The sequence below is a fragment of the Eptesicus fuscus genome, chromosome 6 (assembly GCF_027574615.1).
Source record: "Eptesicus fuscus isolate TK198812 chromosome 6, DD_ASM_mEF_20220401, whole genome shotgun sequence".
In the NCBI taxonomy this organism is placed as follows: Eukaryota; Metazoa; Chordata; class Mammalia; order Chiroptera; family Vespertilionidae; genus Eptesicus; species Eptesicus fuscus.
Window position 1 is genome coordinate 108,297,196 of NC_072478.1, and position 17,712 is coordinate 108,314,907.

At 55.8% G+C, this 17,712-nt stretch overlaps 1 protein-coding gene across 6 annotated transcripts in view; it reads right to left on the bottom strand.

Annotated features, from left to right (window-relative positions):
- Positions 1-178: 178 nt before the first annotated feature.
- The window catches only part of SUN1 (Sad1 and UNC84 domain containing 1), a 43,219-nt gene continuing 25,685 nt past the window's right edge, over positions 179-17,712 (bottom strand). Inside the window, exons 7-23 of one of the 6 annotated variants that reach the window (XM_028131929.2) lie at positions 16,365-16,562; positions 15,563-15,643; positions 15,160-15,276; positions 14,040-14,138; positions 13,462-13,555; positions 11,903-11,961; positions 11,616-11,761; positions 10,751-10,990; positions 9,905-9,991; positions 8,932-8,975; positions 7,992-8,127; positions 7,083-7,337; positions 6,496-6,580; positions 4,621-4,736; positions 2,609-2,776; positions 2,249-2,341; positions 179-1,929 (exon numbers count right to left, since the gene is read on the bottom strand). In XM_028131929.2, coding sequence (XP_027987730.2) covers positions 1,816-1,929; positions 2,249-2,341; positions 2,609-2,776; positions 4,621-4,736; positions 6,496-6,580; positions 7,083-7,337; positions 7,992-8,127; positions 8,932-8,975; positions 9,905-9,991; positions 10,751-10,990; positions 11,616-11,761; positions 11,903-11,961; positions 13,462-13,555; positions 14,040-14,138; positions 15,160-15,276; positions 15,563-15,643; positions 16,365-16,562 — 2,132 coding nt within the window. In that variant the 3' untranslated portion in view covers positions 179-1,815. Of the gene's footprint in view, positions 1,930-2,248; positions 2,342-2,608; positions 2,777-4,620; positions 4,737-6,495; positions 6,581-7,082; positions 7,338-7,991; positions 8,128-8,931; positions 8,976-9,904; positions 9,992-10,750; positions 10,991-11,615; positions 11,762-11,902; positions 11,962-13,461; positions 13,556-14,039; positions 14,139-15,159; positions 15,277-15,562; positions 15,665-16,364; positions 16,563-17,712 lie in introns of all 6 variants that reach the window. The other 5 variants (XM_054718277.1, XM_028131938.2, XM_028131939.2 and 2 more) reach the window with 5 other exon arrangements.

A 17,712-nucleotide genomic window follows, 5' to 3' on the forward strand; every position in this document is an offset into this window, starting at 1 on the left:
ATTCGGCCTGTCCTCCGAGAGAAGTCCCGACCCGAGGGTGCCCTGCTGTCACGGGCTGGTCAAGCTGGGTGAGCGCGAGGCGGTGACATTAAATCCCGACAGACACACACGTGCGAGAACACACAAACCAGTCGTCCCTCCCCCACAGCTGCCCGGGCAGAAACCAAGCAGACTGGCGAAAGAAACATGCTGTTTATTATCCATCTGAAGCATCACATGCTCTCTTAAAGATTAAAACTCTTTATTTAAAACATTTCAACAGCATCTGTTTGGTGGCAGCAACAGCACTGCCAGACATGTGGAAAAGCGTTTACAAAAATACACTCACTGCACAAAGCCCTATCTGCATCTTTAAAAATAAATTAATATTCAAAATATGTCCACCCCAACTCCCAAATTTAGTTTTATATAGGAAATTCTGACTCTCATATTTATCCTGGAATATAGGAAACATCTGTATACATTTTATCCAACTTAACTGCATAGGCAATAGCCCCAATTCTAAGAGTGAGAAAAAGAAAAGCTACCTAGTTTTTGTGTATTTGAGGACTATTGCGCAATATACATAAAACTCCAGAAAACCTGTCAGCACCATCATTTTATCTTTTTTGAAAATACAACGTTTATGGTACACCAAGAAACTGTCTTAACCCAATAAAACTTAACTTTAAAACATCTGTAACATCTTACGTGCCTTGTGGATATCTCATGTATAAAGTCTGCTCAGTGTTAAATAGTCTCAGTGTTAAATAGCCTCAGTGTTAAATATTAACGATGACCAAAATGGGTCTCCCAGGAATGGGAGGAGAATGGCCGACAGCTTAAGAAAAGGCCGTGCCACCGAGCCAGTGCAAGTGCCGCTGTGAGGACAGTCCGGGACGTGGTGGCGGTACGCAATGGCCACGCTGGACAGTCCCTGCGACGCCACCAGGGAATACACAGCCTCTGAGTGGGGGAGCATGTTAGTGTTTGCTTTACAAAGTTGGAAGGAAACCTGAACACCAGCAGGATTGTCGCTCCTGTTCGTACTGTGAAGGGGAGCCTGCGGGAGACCCGCGTGGGCGGAGCCCGCGGAGACCTGAGCCCACACTTCTGTGTGTTTACACCGAGACATCCCGGTCCCAGTCAGACCCACTTCAGCCACGCGAGGTGACACTCTCCCGTGTTCCTGCCGGGTACTAGCACACCAGGCTCTGACTCTGAGAACCTTTCTCAGTGGAGCAAGCGAAATAGAAAAACACCTTTTCATCACCTCCCCACCTGGTGACGTGAGACGACTGGTGCTGAATAAAGCTCCACCGACCCTAAAGGAAAGGAGTTTGGAACTGAAGTTTGGTGACACTGATTTTCCCCTGAAAGAACTGTGTGCTGAAAGATAAAACAGGTAGCTGCCCCAAAGTCCTTTGAAAGGGCCAGTGATCGGCTAAGTGTAGAAGCTTCAAGAACACATCAAACTTTTTAACATCATTTGCTTTGTTCCTGATGTCAAGAAAATAATGAATATAAACAGCTTTATGTTTAAAAACAAATCCCCCAAACAAAGTGTCTTTGTGAGCCATACATTCAAATGAATTTCTGAGATCCCCTGTGGCTAACGGGTCTCCATAAACCCAAGCCCTCAACACGCAGCTTCCCACAGACAGAACAGCAAGGGGCGCACAACATTCATTGCTAATTCCCATGTCCTGCTGGCAGTCAGCAGCATTTATTTAATAGGGGACGTCACATGTCCCACGCCCTTGTTCACGAAGGGAAGGTCCCGTGTCTCGGGCTGCCCCGTATGTACAGAATGTACAGCAGCAGTGAGGAACATCTCTACTTGACAGGGTCTCCATGAACTCTGAACCGATAGAGACATGTGTATTCAGGATGGCCCCAGTTAGAAAAAATCCGAAGTTCCACTATTTGGAAAGCTCTTTCAGGTCTTTTCTGAAATCGAAAGGGAGAAAAAAGATTCACACTTACTTCACATTAACACTCCCGAGCCCAAGCACATTCCCCCCAGGCTCCTGAGAGAAAGGAGCCAGGCTGGGAACAGGCACTGCGCCCTGTCACAGGCACAGCTCGGGGGGCTGAGAACCCGCCTGAGCACAGACTTGACTGCTGTGCAGGACACGTCGATGGGAGCAGAGCATGCACTGCAGAGGCTCGTTCGGGGAGGAGGAGAGCCGCTCCCTTCCCCAGGCTGAGCCACGCCCTCTGGCAGCTTGCTCCCGGCCAGGGACCATTGTGCGTTGCAAGTGCTCACCAGGACGGGGAAGGTCTGGAGCGACTCCCCCTCTTGGTCGAACATGAACTGTCCCAGCAGCTGCCCCTCCTCTTGATACTCATTTTCTAGTCCCTGAAAGCAAAACCAGATGGTCACCGGACCGTGGAAATGACACCAGCGGACGGCATCTCTCCAGCAGGATCGGGGAAACCCGTCTCATCACCGCGGAGACCAGGGCCTCTGCGAGGCTGCCACCCGGGCATTTCATTCAGGGCTTTCGAACTCCTCGCCCGTGAGGGAGGTGTTCCTCCATCACTGAGACGTGACTGTCCCTCCGCTGGGCCCACGCTGCCTGTGAAGCTCCAGAGGGAAGCGGGCCTCCGGTGCGAGCATACTCACGTAGACGGAGAAGTCCTTGGGGGCGCTGGTGATGTTGCCCGTGGGCGACAGCGTCTTTGGTATGTGCTCCAGGGTGAAGCTGGTCGGGTGGATCTCCATCGACAGCCGCACCACCAGGTACCCCTGGGAGCCTTTGAACGCCCAGCAGTTCCCTGGATAGATGTCAGGCTGGGGAAAGGCAAACACTAACACTTAATAGTTGGGCAAGCGCGTCGCCATTCATAAAGCAGAGCAGTAAGAGGAAAGACGGGTACCACTGAAATAAAAGTAAAAGCATTTTGCGGGGTAAAAAGTCACCATAAGCCAAATCGAAAGACAACCTGGGGAAGAGTGACTGCCTCCCACAGGTGAGTGAGTTCTACGGAGCTCACATGGCCAGAACCGCAGGGAAAATGGGCGAGACGCACCCCCTAGGCCACATGGGGTGTCAATGTCCCCAGCCACAAGGACGTCCAGCTCACATGGGACCGGGAACCGAGTCTGTGTGGCAGGTGGCCCGGGGCTCACCGAGCAGACTCTCATCATCCCGAGGTGGGCGCCTGTGCCGAGTTGTGGGGCGCTGGCCAAGCTCAGGAAGCCCAGCCGGCACATGGGCCTCTGACCCGCATGCCCACTTCCACCCGGGGACGCTGGCGAGGGCACAAAATGACCCGACCCAGGACACAGGCGGCAAGAGTCCTTTCCACGGCAGAGGAGGCCCTGCCCTGGTGCCGGCGGCTCTGCGGTGCGGCCCAGACCAGGCGGGAGGGAGGGGCAGGGTGGAATGACACGAGGAAAAGATACTCATTCTCGGTTCTTTGTGCCCCTCTGCTCGCCCTGTGAGAAGGGGCCTGGGCCCTAAATACTCGTTGCCGTCCGAAGGAGCGGCCACCCCAAGGCCACGCTCTCACTCCCTACAGCCCTCGGTGCTCTGTGCCCAGTGGGTTTCTGCAGGGTCCTGATGTGGCAGCCTTCAGTGAGCTGCGGCTGTGCTCCTAGGAGGTGTGGCCTGAGCCCGGGACTGCCGTGCCCGTCGGAGGGAGCTCATCCTCCGCCAGCTGTCCCTGCGAAGGCACACATTCCTTCCTGCGAGCAGCCACCACTGCTGCTGCCCCAGCACAGCCGGCACCCTCTCCTCCTTCCCGGTCAGGCACGGCTCACTCTTGCCCCGCACGTCTACCATGCAGAGGACAGCTGCCTCCTGACCTCCAGGGGACATGGTGGGACCCAGGCCAGCACGATGGCACAGGGCAGACCGTGCGCCTAAGGCCATGCAGAGCTGAGGTACGTGGGTGAGCGACCCTGTGGACCAGGGCCTGGTGAGTGCTGGGAACCGAGGAGCCAGCATTACGTAGGTCAGACACCAGCAGCACCTAGGACAGGCGAGTGCCAGGGCAGGGCCAAGGCCAGCACTGCCCATGGACGGCACTCACTCCCCGCTCAGCTCCTTCCTGAGCTCTTTCAGGCTGAGTGTGTGGTTTCTAAGTGAAAGGTCGCTACCGTGAATGTTTCATGTTAAAAAATAATTTAAATTTTCTTCCAAAAACATTATAATGTAAGGCAGCAGTTTAGTCCTGAGGCCGAACGAATGTATCTGATGCTTTACACTCTTCCTCATGCAGCCTTGGGACCTGAGACCAGTGCAGGAGGGAGGCCCCGGGAAGGCACACCGCCCGGAATCGCGGGGCCTGTGTGTGTGCCGCCTGGGGGTGCTCACCCCGCTCTCTCAGGCGTGAGCAGGCATAGCTGACTCGCACAGCGGGCCCTGCAGCTCACACCTCAGACAAGATGGGACTGAGTTACAAGCCAACCTTGGGGCGAGGGGACAAGAGGGGCTGGGGGTGCTGGCCCGCATGTGTCCGCTGTGTGAAAACTCACTGAGTGGACACAGACGAGGGCACACACTCCTGCAGGTACCCTACACCTTTACAAAAAGCTAAAAATACATCACAGAGTTGGTCACAATGGGCACCCCGAGTATGCCAGCCGCCAAGCACACGCCACCGGGCAGGGGCCCAGACGGAGCTCCTCACCTGGATCACGACGCGGGGCGACTGGGAGAAGTACCACAGCGGGATGCCAAACAGGCTGATGAGCGCCGTCTTGGTCTCATGCGTCTCGGAGCAGCGAGTGCTCAGGATGCTGCCCCCTGGAAGCAGCGACCTGTGTCAGGGTCTGAGCCCGCCTCCGGAATAGCCCGCCAGCCCCGCAGGGAGGAGCTGGCCTTGGTACTCTAGGTCAGCCCCCCGCTCAGCCCCACTTGGTCCAAGTCCAGTGCCAGGAGGTGCTGGCTTTCAGCTGCGCAGTGTGCACCGGCCAACACGGGAGGCCCTTAAACATGGCTGCTCCCTGCCTGCCTGCACCTCTTGGGACAGCAACTCTGAATAAACTTTTGTTCATGGTTTTTTTAAAACCCTCACACAAGGATATGTTTCTATTGACTTTAGAGAGAGGAAGGGGAAGAAGGAGAGAAACATCAATGTGAGAAACATGGGTTGGTTGCCTCCTGTACCACCCTAACCCCAATCAGGGATCGAACCCACAACCTAGGCACGGGCTAACTAGGAATCGAACCCACAACCTTTCAGTGCGTGGGAGGACACTCCAACCAATTGAGCCACACCAGCCAGGCTGCTCATGTTCTTAAATGAATAATAATGAATCCAATCAGGCCCGCTGCTACCTGACCCGTGAGGGTGAGAGGGTTGACTTAATAGGCCCACGGCCAGCTGCTGGGGGGTAGGGGGGTCAGGCCCCCTCCTTCCTAAGCTGCTGGAATGAGGCAAACTAAATAGGCGGCCAGTGCGTGAGATCACCATCGCCCCTGCAGACTCCAACCCTTCAACACACGACAGCGCATTAAGAACCTCCTTTTCTCAGGACAACCTGTAATCCCTAACATGACACATTCAGAAACCCGAGATGCTCTATAAAACGGAGGGTGGCAAAACCTCCCCACCGACCGGATGTGAAGTCACTCAGTCTTTCTCTCTCCTGTCCTATGAGCATCCACGATTTCTTCATGGAAACCTTCCCGTGTTTGATCCAACGTCACAGAGGTCAGGTGACGAAGGCATGTACGTGGCCCCAACCCTTCCCTGAGCCACAGTCTCATTTCTCAGTACAGTGGCCTGCGATCTCGGTCTGGAGCCTGCAGGCAGGCGGCACACAGCCCAAACAGACCACACTTTCCTCACTCGGTGAGGAGCCCCGCCTCTCTCTACAGTTTGCTGCAGGCCTATGGCTGCGGACCTGTCTCGGGGACTGCGATCCCGGCAGGAGGCAGGGGCTGGAGAGAGGCTCGCCAAGTTCCGGAAGGAGCCCGCACCCACACGCAAGCACAGCCTCCTGGGAGACACGGGAAGAAACTGCCTGCTGCCCGTGACTGACCTCCGTGCAGGTCACCTCGGCGACCAGCACAAAAGCAGGGTCACCACACAGCGAGTGTCCTCCTGCTGGGGCTGCCTTCAATTCGTAAAAAAAGCACCGTGGCCATTGCGGGTTCCATCCCGTTTGGGTGCGTGCGGGAGGCAACCAACTGATGTTTCTCTCTCACATGGATGTTCTCTCTCTCCCCTCACCCCTCTCTCTCGAAAAACAATAAAAACCTATCAAGCGAGGATACACAACAACAAGCACGTACACCTGCAACGCTGACACACACACTGCACGACACTCAAGACCACAGCAACCAGCCAACCACTGTGGGGGGACCCTGACAGCTGGCAGAGCCCTAGAGCCGCGGAAAGGCCCCCAACTGAGATTTACCGGACGGCCTCACCACAGCGCTGTGCGTGGGGAGAGCCAGGCCTGAAAGCCCGAGTGAGTCCTGGTGCTGGACGGGGAGTGGCAGCCCCTACGGCTGCACCTGCCAGCAGTGCCTCTGGCAGTCACCAGAGGTGACTCACCGCCAGACTCCAGGGCGAAGTCCACCATGCCGGTCTTGTCCTGGGAATACAGCTTGAGCGCGTTGTTCACGATGATGCGAGCTTGCTGGGGGAGGCAGCGCAGGAGGGGGCCCAGGGGAGGGGAGACAAGGCTACGTGTTAGCAGCAGGCGCGGAGGCCCGGCGTTTCAGGGAGAGCACTGTCAGTAGCTGTGTTGCGGACGACAGGCATGGGGATGTTTGGGAAATCCAAACTGCAGCCTGCACCCGGGCGGGGCCACGGGCGGGCATGGGAGGGCGCCCACCCTGCCCACAGGGCTCCCACCGCCCCAGCTCCTGGCACACAGAGGTGGCCACGCAGGTTCAGAGCAGGCACTGCGGCCTGGTTCTGTGTGATGGGAGACACGACCGCAGGTGTGCGGCTCCAGGCAACCGGACTCTGGGACAGAGGTTGGCAGAGTAGTCCTCCCCAGCAGCAGGGCCACCTGGGCGCCCACGACCTCTGCACCTCCCTGGCTGAGCACCCACCCTGTCACCGCCCGTCCCGATGTGCAGGACCCGGCCCTCATCGCCCTCGCCACAGTGTCACCTCCCTCCCTCTCCACCTACCGCTTCTGTGATCCCAGAAGTCCCCTCCGAGGTCACCGCGGCCATGATGGCTTCAGAGGTTGGGCCCTGCCTTGTCACAGAAATGTGGTGGGTGATGTTCTTCAGTATCTGCAGCTCCAGCTCTCGCAGCAGAGCCTGCAGGTCGCCCTTGCTGACAAACTGCGCAGACAGCTTTTGCAGCAGCCAGTCCAGGGAACCGTCCTGCTGGTCGCCGGAAAGCAGGAGTCTGACCGTCTCTCGGACTTGGGCATCGACCTTATAAAATCACGAGGACACAGACGAGAAATCAGTACGGCTCCGTATGCCCCTCACCTTAGATACGATGGCAGTGTCCCCCAGTTCTTCACGTCCATCATGGAAATGCCACCCCCCACCCCCACCCCCACCCCCGCCTTAACATGTTTTTATTGACTTCAGAGAGGAAGGGAGAGAGACAGAAACATCAAGGATGAGCGAGGGTCATTGATCGGCTGCCTCCTGCCTGCCCCCGACTGGGGATCGAGCCCCCAACCTGGGCACGTGCCCTGAGCGGAAATCAAACCCTGAACTCTTGTTCATAGGCTGCGCTGAACTACTGAGCCATGCCGGCCAGTGATTTCCCCCTTCAGTTAAATGGAAGAGCCCCTCCAGACAGGCTGGAGTAGATCAGAGAACAGGAGTGGGAGGGGGCACAGCATAGTGGAGCCTGCGTCTCAGGCCGAGGAGGAGGCGCCACCGCGTCCAGCCTCGCCCACCCAGCACTGAGGTCCCCGGGTGAGGGGCACAGAGCACTTTAAACATCACTGTTTCCAGAAACGCCCACAGGCGTTACTGCTCGGCACACTCGTGTACAGAACAGCGCCTGGGCAGCCGCGGAAGCAGGCGCTCTACTCGCTACAACCCCGCAATGTAGGGTCGGAGGAGGCTTACCTTTCCGAGGACCGTGTGGGCCTCCTCACAGCTGCTCCTCAGAGGCTGCCACGCTGCCATGTCTGACCTCAGGTGCTCCAGCTCGCGCTCCAGCTGCGCCACCATGGACAGCAGGTGCTGCTCCTGCCCGGGCGTGCTGGCGGTCGGGGTGGGGGGAGAACAGGCTCAGTGAACTCGGGAGAAGCACGGCCCCAGACACAGTGGGTGACGTCAGCCTGCGCCTCATGCACAGGAGCTTCACACACTCGGGCCGGGTCCCTGAGGGTCCCCCTCCCCAAGGGTGCACCTGCCCCACGTGTGCTGATGCGGCCGATCGCCGGCCAGACACAGCAGCCAGAGGGGACAAGGTCCCCGGTTGAGCCTCAGGAATCACTGAGCAACGAAGGGTGAAGGTATTGTATTTAGACCAACTAGAGGGCGGGGAAGGGACTTGTGTGATGAAATTAAGGAGTGAAGAGTGAGAAGGGGAGTCCAGTGTCCAAGGGCTTGGGGGAGGGCTGGCTGTAGAGGGAAGCGCACGGGGCGCAGTGAGGAGCCCAGGACCTGCTGAGGCACCAGGCTGTTTGGGCGGCAGAGGGACGGCTAGAAGGCCGGAGCCCTGCCCCGAGGGGCCAGCTGCAGTGGGGTACAAAGGCCCATCTCACACGCAGGCCCTGCCCACAGGACAAGGGCTGAGCTTCGATGCCCACGTGCCAGAGAGCTCCAGGCACCAAGTCCTCCCACTGTGACATGAGCCTGGGCTTATCTGCGCCTCGAGGGTGGCCCTCTAAGCACTCCAAGTCAAAGCAAGGGGTGCCCTGCCCTTGGGGTGCTGTGAGGAGAGCAGCAGACCCAACAGACCCCTCCCAGGAAGACACACAGCTCTGCGTCCCCTCCGGAGCTCGTCACCCCAGGTGGCAGCCCCACGACACGCCGAACATGGTGCATCTGAGCCTCCTACCTCTCTGTCCTCAGCTTGGTCTGCTCCAATTCCTTCTGGATGGCCTAGAGAGCACGAGAAACCATCTGTTTTCATGATGCCATGCTGGCTTTTCATGGAGCCACCACGTGGCTAACTACACACACCTAGGTAGTGTATAACCACGCCGCCTGGGTTCCTCCCCTACAGCCCCAGCCCGGGCTGCCAGCTGGAGGGAAGGGTTTGCTTTTCAGACACAGAGAGGAGCAGTCACACAGGAGCAGCTGGTGCATGTCCCACATCCGCGGCTCCAGACCAGCCCAGGGCCCTGGCCGTCACCTCCGTGGCAGCACAGAACAGAAACACACACGCCCACATGAAGGGCGGTGGCAGGGTCCGCTCAAAGCGCAGGAGCGGGCTCTGCGCCAGGTGGACAGGCCTTCTCGCAGCCTCAGGCCCAGGAGACAGGTGAGCCCTGCCTCAGCACCAGGCCTTCTCGCACCTGCTGGGCAGGCCTCACTGTTCTGACTCGGTTGTGGCTGTGCCCTGCCTTGCGCTGGGTCAGCCAACAGCCTCCTGCTGTGCCCTGCTCTGTGCCAGCCCAGCACCTGGCCTCCGTTCTCTGCCTCCATCAGCATCTGAGATACAGACTTTCCCTCCAGAAACTGACTTCTCCTCTGCACACAGGTGCCTCTGGAGGTGGCTGTGACAAGCAGGAGGCACAGACTCAGCCGGCCCCTGGCGTCCGCAGCCCTGCCCTGGCCGATCCCTGGGCGCAGGCCTCCCCTCAAAAGACACCTCGGACCATGAGCTGGACATGCTCATGAAGCATCACGGCAACACACGGAACCTCCCAGGGAAACCCTGGCCTGGCAGAGGCCTTCTTCACGTCCATCAAGGACGGCAGCCGATACCCGAAAGGGCACTTTCAAGGCTGGGGCATGCCAGCACCGACCCTCGTGGGCGTTCATGTAGGAGAGCACGTTGCCGAGGCCACAGTGTCGAGAAGGAATACCTCCAACTTTCCCGCCAGCTTTCCCAGAAGAGCCTCCAAGTCTGAGATGCGCGATTCCTGCTGGTGGTGGGAGGTCCCCGAGTCAGCCTTGGAGAGAAATGAGAGGACAAATGGCAGAGAAAGGAAGCGTCAAATAACCAAACCCGGCAAGTTATCCGACACAGAACACCCAAGTGTGGAGCGCGTCTGGTCACAGCGTGGCAGAGCACCGCAAGGGCTCACCACCCACCAAGGCTCTCGTCTCCACCGCCACGTCAGAGACCCAAGACCGTGCTAGCAGCTCAGGAGAAAAGACACCACGTGGCTGCCTGCCGCAAAGCTGGGGTTCCTTCTGGGGTCAACATGGCCACAGTGCTCAGGCAACCATGGGAGACGGCGAAGCTTAACTGAGCCAACCAAACCTAGAATCTCAACACCAGAGAAACGGATTCTTCTTTTCCTAAATGTCATTTTTTTCTTCAAAGGAGAACTCAAATGAACCGTATGCACTAAGGGCGGCCTGCTGGCCACCCTCTTGTTCGGGAGCTCCCTGTCAGGAGCGTCCGTGCTGGGAGAGCACTCAGGGGCCTCAGCTAGATGCCCTGGGGATCCAGGCTGTGGGTGGGACTCCAAGCTCGCCCTGCAGCGTAGCAACGCAGAGCAGCTGCTGTCCCACGTGGAGACACGAGCAGCTACGTGCATATCTAACTTACTTGGTATTCTCAAGGAAAGAACCGTCAGCCCACCCTCCTCAACACTGATGCTGGTTTTCTTAAGGTCCGAAATGAAGAGCAGGACCAGGTCCCACGGCTGTGTCCTCCTGACCTTGGTCCCAGAGAAAACGCGGCGAGGGCCTCCCAGCCTTACCTGGGAGCCCAGCAGCCCGCCAGCTCCAAGGTCCTTCAAGTGCTGCCCCACCACGCTGGTCACCAGGGACGACACCCTGGCACCCCCATCGTCCATCTGGTCCACCCGCACTTGCAGCTTCTGGAGCGAAGCTGTCAGTTCTCGCAGCTTCTCGTCACGGCTCTGGCACTGTCCGGACAGCGAGGTCACCTGCCTCTCCACCTCACTCATCCAACGCCAGGGAGACGCCTCCGCAGCACCCTAAGCCAGGAAGGAGACATTTCCACAGCAACGCGAGGGAGACATTAAACCAGCATCAGGGTAAGTCAAAGCTACAAAGCAGCCTGGCCGGTGTGGCTGTGGCTGTGGCCGTGGCCATCCTGTGCACCAAGGTGTCGCCACGTCATTCACGGCCGAGGCATGTGCCGGGTTTCGGGCTCAATCCCAGTATAGGGTGGGCGGGAGGCAGCCCACTGATGTGTCACTCTCACATTGATGTTTCTCTCCCTCTCTCTAAAAATCAATAAAAAATCTTTAACAACCCCCCCTCCCCCCAAAAAAACAACTACAAGACAGAATATTACGGCAAAATGTTAACTATAATGCACACAAATACATGAAAGGAAAATATGCAAAAATGCCCATTGGTGAATTTCCTTACATGGCAAGCTAGTGGTGGTTTTCATTTTCTTCTCTGTACTTTCTACATTCCCCAAAGTAATGAACACTATTATTCTTCAATGAAATTTACTGAACTAGGCGGCAACTTTACAGGTGCATTACTTGTACTATTTCAGAGCATTTAAGGAGCTTGATATTTAAAAGCATTTCCTAAAACAGGGCAGCCCTGCACCTGCAATGCCAGGGGAGGCCTTTAACTGGTTACCTCTGGAGGCTGGCTCAGGTGAGAAGTATCAGGTGTGAACATGTCTTTGGGGTCATCCACCCTCTGTGTTCTGAGCGTGTGTGTCCAGTTGAACACAGGCAGGAGGGAGAGGAAGCCGTCCTGGCCTCGTAAGGAAAGGCCGGCACCTTGAAGGAGAGAAAACCACGCGGTCGCGGTCGGCACAGGCACACCGCCTCCCACAAGGGGCACCGATGCCCGACGCTCACTCAGCGCCTCCAGGTGGTGTGCAGTGGCCCTCCCAGGGAACGCGGTCACATCTTACTCACCGAGGAAGAGGAGTAGTGGAATGAGCACGATGAGAACCTTGCAAATATTCCGAAGGCACCTAGGAATAAGGCCAACATTTGCCGTGAGGAAGCACAAGGCAGGGGTCCCTGTTCACTTGACCTCTCCAGGTGACACCTCCCCTCCTGCCCTCAGGTCCCATGAGAGGAGCCCACAGGTTAGAAATGCAGGTACAGTTTCCCACCAGGTGTGTCTCCACTGCAGGAGCCCTGCCTCTAAGTGGTGGCTTGGGCCCAGGTCAACAAGCACACACAGGTCACGCTGGGAGCACGGGTGGGGGGGGGGGGGAGGGGGGTGCCTCACTCATGGGCCCCGAGGTAACCTGGGCCGTGGGAGCTGCCCCAGCACTGACAGGGCCTCCTCCCTGAGTGACCCTCCCTTAAGAACATGAAAGCATTTCGTAAAACATAAAATGACAGGTGAATGCAGGGCATTAACATACCATACTACAAGACTATAAATAGCCGAAACCGGTTTGGCTCAGTGGATAGAGCGTCGGCCTGCGGACTCGGGGGTCCCAGGTTCGATTCCGGTCAAGGGCATGTGCCTTGGTTGCAGGCACATCCCCAGTGGGGGATGTGCAGGAGGCAGCTGATCGATGTTTCTCTCTCGTCGATGTTTCTAACTATCTATCCCTCTCCCTTCCTCTCTGTAAAAAATCAATAAAATATATTAAAAAAAAAAAAAAAAGACTATAAATATAAGCTAAATCATTATAAAACAATAAATCAAACGATGTCCTACAATTAGCACAAAACCAGTTTGTTTTTTGTTAATCCTCACCCAAGGATATTTTTTCATTGATCTTTTAGAGAGAGAAGAGAGAGGGGAAGACAGAGAGAAACACATTGATGGGTTGCCTCCTGCAGGCACCCTGACCAGGGCCCAGGCCGGGGAGGAGCCTTGACCAGAATCGAACCCGGGACCCTTCGGTCCACAGGCCAAAGCTCCATCCACTGAGCCAAACTGGCTAGGGCACAAAATCAGTTCTTTAAAACACAAAGCGTCGGACCTCCGATAACACCATTTGTCCACCATCCAGAGCTGAGGGGTCAGTGCTGACATGTACACATAAGGAACTGGTGGACATTGAAATTGGGTCTCAAAAGAACTGTTGGTCCAGAAAGAAACTCACTACAGACTGACTCATTTGCCTGTCAGCATAACTATTATTGCTCGTCTCACATTCAGTTCTTATAAGTATATATCTAGTGACATATGATCTCGCTCATCTAGGGGAAATGATGAACAACATAGACTGAGGAACAAGAACAGAACCAGAAACAAGGAGGCATCGATCGGACTATCGGGCCTCAGAGGGAGGATAGAGGAGGTTGGGAGGAGGGGGGAGAGATCAACCAAAGGACTTGTGTGCATGCATATGAGCCTATCCAACGGTTAAGTTCAACAGGGGGTTGGGGCATCCGGGGGGAGGGGTGTGGGATGGGAATGGGGGGATGAGGACAAATATGTGACACCTTAATCAATAAAGAAATTAAAAAAAAAAAACACAAAGCGGATGTGACGTCAGTTTCCTTACCTTGTAAGAAGAAACACGTTCAGCCAAGAAATCAAAGTCACGAACTGGTACCATCCGCTCCCCAGCCACCAGAACACGCCAGAGGCTGCCTTCCCTGAAAGAGGATAACACCAGACAGTCCCGGGAGCGTTCTTAGGAAAGCCAGGCTCCTAAGCGAACTGCTTTAGTGACGGCCAAGCTGGGAGCACCGGGAAATTGATGGATAGACGTTTGGGAAGTTGAGGGGTTGCAGTTCAGGAGCAGGTATGTTAAGGGATGCTGGTCAGCACAGCAGGAATCCACATGCTCCAACACGGACAGCACAGGCTGCAGCCACACAGAGTGCTCGTCAGCACACCAGACACGACTGGGAGGGGACACAGAGCATGCATCTCAGTGACAGCCAAACCAGGCGGCCAGACCCTCACAGCACCGGACACTGAGGACAGAGCCCATGTACCAAGCCCAGAAGGAAGCGCTCCACAGGAGGAGCAAGCACGGGCCAAGCGTGGGGTGTTCTCTGGTTAGGGGAGTCGTTCACTGGGTGTTAGCGGCCCAGCCTGGGAGAGTGTGAGCACAAAGCCAGCCAGCATAACCACCTGGAGCCGCCGCGGCCAACCAGAGGGCCGACCACACGGCCTGCGACACAGACCGCGCTGCAGCTCCGATCCTCCGCAGCGCCCGCTCCGCGACGTGACCTGTGGCAGACAGACGCGTGCAGGGGGCACACTCACACACAAGACCCCAGAGTAGTAGCTCTCCACAGCGACCACACGGCAGGACACACCTGCTAGTCTGGTTTTACCCCAATTCTCCTGAGGAATCAACTCCCTTCTCCAGAGAAACAAAAACAAAGCATCCAAGCAAGACACTGACATGAACTCAGACGAGGCTGCTGTGGGAACGCCTCCCTCCCTTCTGCCCGCAGACGCCATGGCGGGGCAGCTGCCCGCAGGCTGGCGGCAGTGTCCTCGGATTCACACGGAGAGAGGTATGTAAAACCCCACAGACGCCAGTGAACACGCTCAGCTGAGACAGGACCACTCAGGACCAGATGGACACCAATGGGCCAACGCTGCCCAGCGGGAGGGCTCTGGAGTGCAGCGGCCACGGGTGCGAGAAGCAAGCACACAGCGCCCCGTCACAGTGCACATTACGCACGACACCCCTGAGCAAGCCATTCTGCTTGGTTTTTAAGAGTGATTGCCGACTTATCCACTCCTATTAGCATGTGTGTGCCGACTCCTGAAACTACTAAGTAATTCCGACATGGCTGATATACAAAGAAATATGGTTTAAGAGGGTTTTGAAAGTCGACTGCTTTATGTTTATTAATTAACAGTTGACAACTATTTTTGAAGCTCAGCTTTAAAAAAAAAAAAAAAGGCTCCCCTTAAAAGGTGCCCCTTTACCAAGAAACTTACAGGTACAAACCGGACACCTAACTCTATGTAAATCTCCCTGCTGCCCGGGGAGGGGCAGACAGCCATCGCTGAGCTAAACCTTTAATTAAACCTCAAGTAAGTTCTTTCATCATTCATTTAATTCACACTAAATACACTTACAAATAAGTTTGCAACAGAGATAGTCTCCATATTTTAAACCAAAGTTAACTCAAATCCTGTCCTTTTTTAATGGGCATCTGAATTCCAAATGTAGACAAGGAACAACAGGCATTTGTGGAGAACATGACAAAAATGGAAGAGAGTGAGAGACAACCTGCACGAGACAGGGTGGGCTGCGCGGTCCCTGCTGCCCTCTCTGTCCTGGGGGACCGCAGGAGGGTGGCTGTGTGGGTTTCGAGGTGCTCCGTGCCCGTCCCCCGACAGTCATTGCCTGTGGGTGGTGGTGACAAGCAGTTAATATGCAAACCTTGTCCCTTCGAAAACTGTGCACAACAATGGCAGTTTGAAAAAATAGGAAACTCGATTATGAAAAAGAGAAAAGACAAAGCAAATGAACCTGGTGGCACTGGCTTCTATTGTTAAGGATTAAGCAGCAGCTCTGGCCGCCCCACCCACCCAGGGAGGCGCGAGTTCACGGAGTGATGCCCCAGCGTCAGGGGCCTGCGTGCAACCTGGGAATCACCCAAGAGCAGGGTGTGAGACGAGGCCATACTTACACGACTCCCCATTTACACTGAGGTCACCGTCCTCTCTGAGAAACTCTTTTACTGTCCTCCTCCCACAGGGATCGGAACGAGCTGCAACACACGCAAAAGAGTCTTAGAAAGCTCCGCGTTCCAACGCCTCCTAGGCCCAAGGAGCCGGCCAGGCAGAGCGCATGTGCGGCCACCGGCTCAGCACAGCTGGTGGCTCGCTCAGGCAGGAGCACAGGAGACAGGAAGAGAGTTTCAGGCCCCACTGGCTAAACAGTGCACCCACCAACACAACGCACAGGGGCTGCTTGAACGCATCCAAACATCGTTCTAAATGCCATTCAAATAAAATTGTTTTTGCTTTAAGAGAGAATCAGAAACTGAGCATATTAAATTTTTATTGGAAAGGTGACTTAAAGCCCTGGCCGTGTGGCTCAGGTGGTTGGAGCGTCCTCCCATACACCCAAAGGGTGGGGGTTCGATTCCAAGTCAGGGCACATGCCGGAGGCAACCGATAGATGTCTCCCCCCCCCCACACACACACTACCCCTCTCTCTAAAAACGAAAATAAATCCATAAGCATATCCTCCCATGAGGATTTTAAAAAAGTGACTTAAAAATGTTTAAACACTGGTCAACTGTCAGAAAACAGCCACATACAGAAGACAGGACCCCTCCGTCAGCTCCCAGAGGAAAGCCTGAGCCACGAGAGTCTGCCCCGAGACCGTGCGAGCAGAAGCATGAGCACCGCGCTGGGAAAAAGAGCGCTTTCTCCACCTCGAAAGCATTATTTGGTGGAAAAAAGAGAAAAAATGTATTGAAGTACCTTGTGAGTCATGGCTTTCTGACTTATAGCTTTCTGATTCACGATCTTTTGATTCATAGCTTTTCAATTTGGAATTTTCTGATTCATAATTGAGCTTCATTAAAACCGCTCGAAAAAGTTGCACTAAGAATGATGAAAAGGATGACGAAGTGTACGTGGCCAGCCACAGAATCCTATCCACGTAGAGAGACGCACCGCCTATCAAAAAACCGTGGACACAGTTAATTGCCTCCCACAAAGCCAGCATTTCCTCCCCGACCAGAGCCAAACCATTCGTGTCAAGCAAACCAGAATCGCTTTGCAAATGGACACCAGACAACCACTTGGGAAGGCGACGACAAGTCAGAGCTGCCGCCACGACTCTCTCTCCGGCAATCTTCACACAAGACCCCGTCTGAGCTCACCTCACCCAGTGCTGCTCACACACGTGCTCAGGCCCTGCAGTAACCACTCCCCACCTGACCACCCGCCCACCTCCTGCCCTGCTGCCTGGAGGACGGATGCCAGGTGGGCCCGCGCACCTCAGGTCCTTGCCACAGCACTCGAGGGGATGACGAGACAGAGGCGTGGCCTTTGGAGGCAGCTGGGCACTCACGGAGCGCTGCACCTCGATTAGTGCCCGAGCTCCAGGACACACGATGTGACCTCTGACACTTTGCCTCTGTGACCCTAACACGCGTGGGGGGATACCCTATAAGGTTCAGTTGCTAGAAACCTTTATTCCTGGAAAAGCTTCTTCACGTCACGGAGGCGGGTGAGCACCGACCACTGGAGACCACCCGGTCTGCGGGGAGGCTCTGCACCTCAGCTCACACTTGCCCTAGGGCCTAGGCAGAAGCCTCAGTGACTCAGACTACGGGCAGGAGGCAGCAGCTGGGGTGACGGGGTTGGAGTCATTTTAAAGAAGGAGAAGTACAGCTTTTTGCAAACGGCTTCATGAAGCAGTCGACCCTGGGGGCTGGCACTTGGACAAGAGCCTTGTTCTGCTGCCTGTACTCTGAACAGAGGCTGGACAGCAGAGCCATTTATTAAGAGGTAACGCAGGATCAGTCTCCCTGATAAAAAACACCAAAGTCCCAATTTTTACCTGTCAGATTGAAAAATGTTTCAAGTATGAAAATATGAAGAACTGGCAAGTCTATGGCTGGGACCCTCCTAGAGCCGCAGTGGGACAGTGACCGGGTCAATGGGATTCCGGGGACGGCACCTGCAGGCAAGATGCCCACGGCCAGCCCCAATCTCCATCACCCAGCAGGTTGCACCGCTGAGCCTCAGTGTGGCAGCCTGCAGGGTGGGGACAGGCAGTGCTGCAGGAGGGCCAGGACACTGGGGCAGAGCTCGCAGCAGA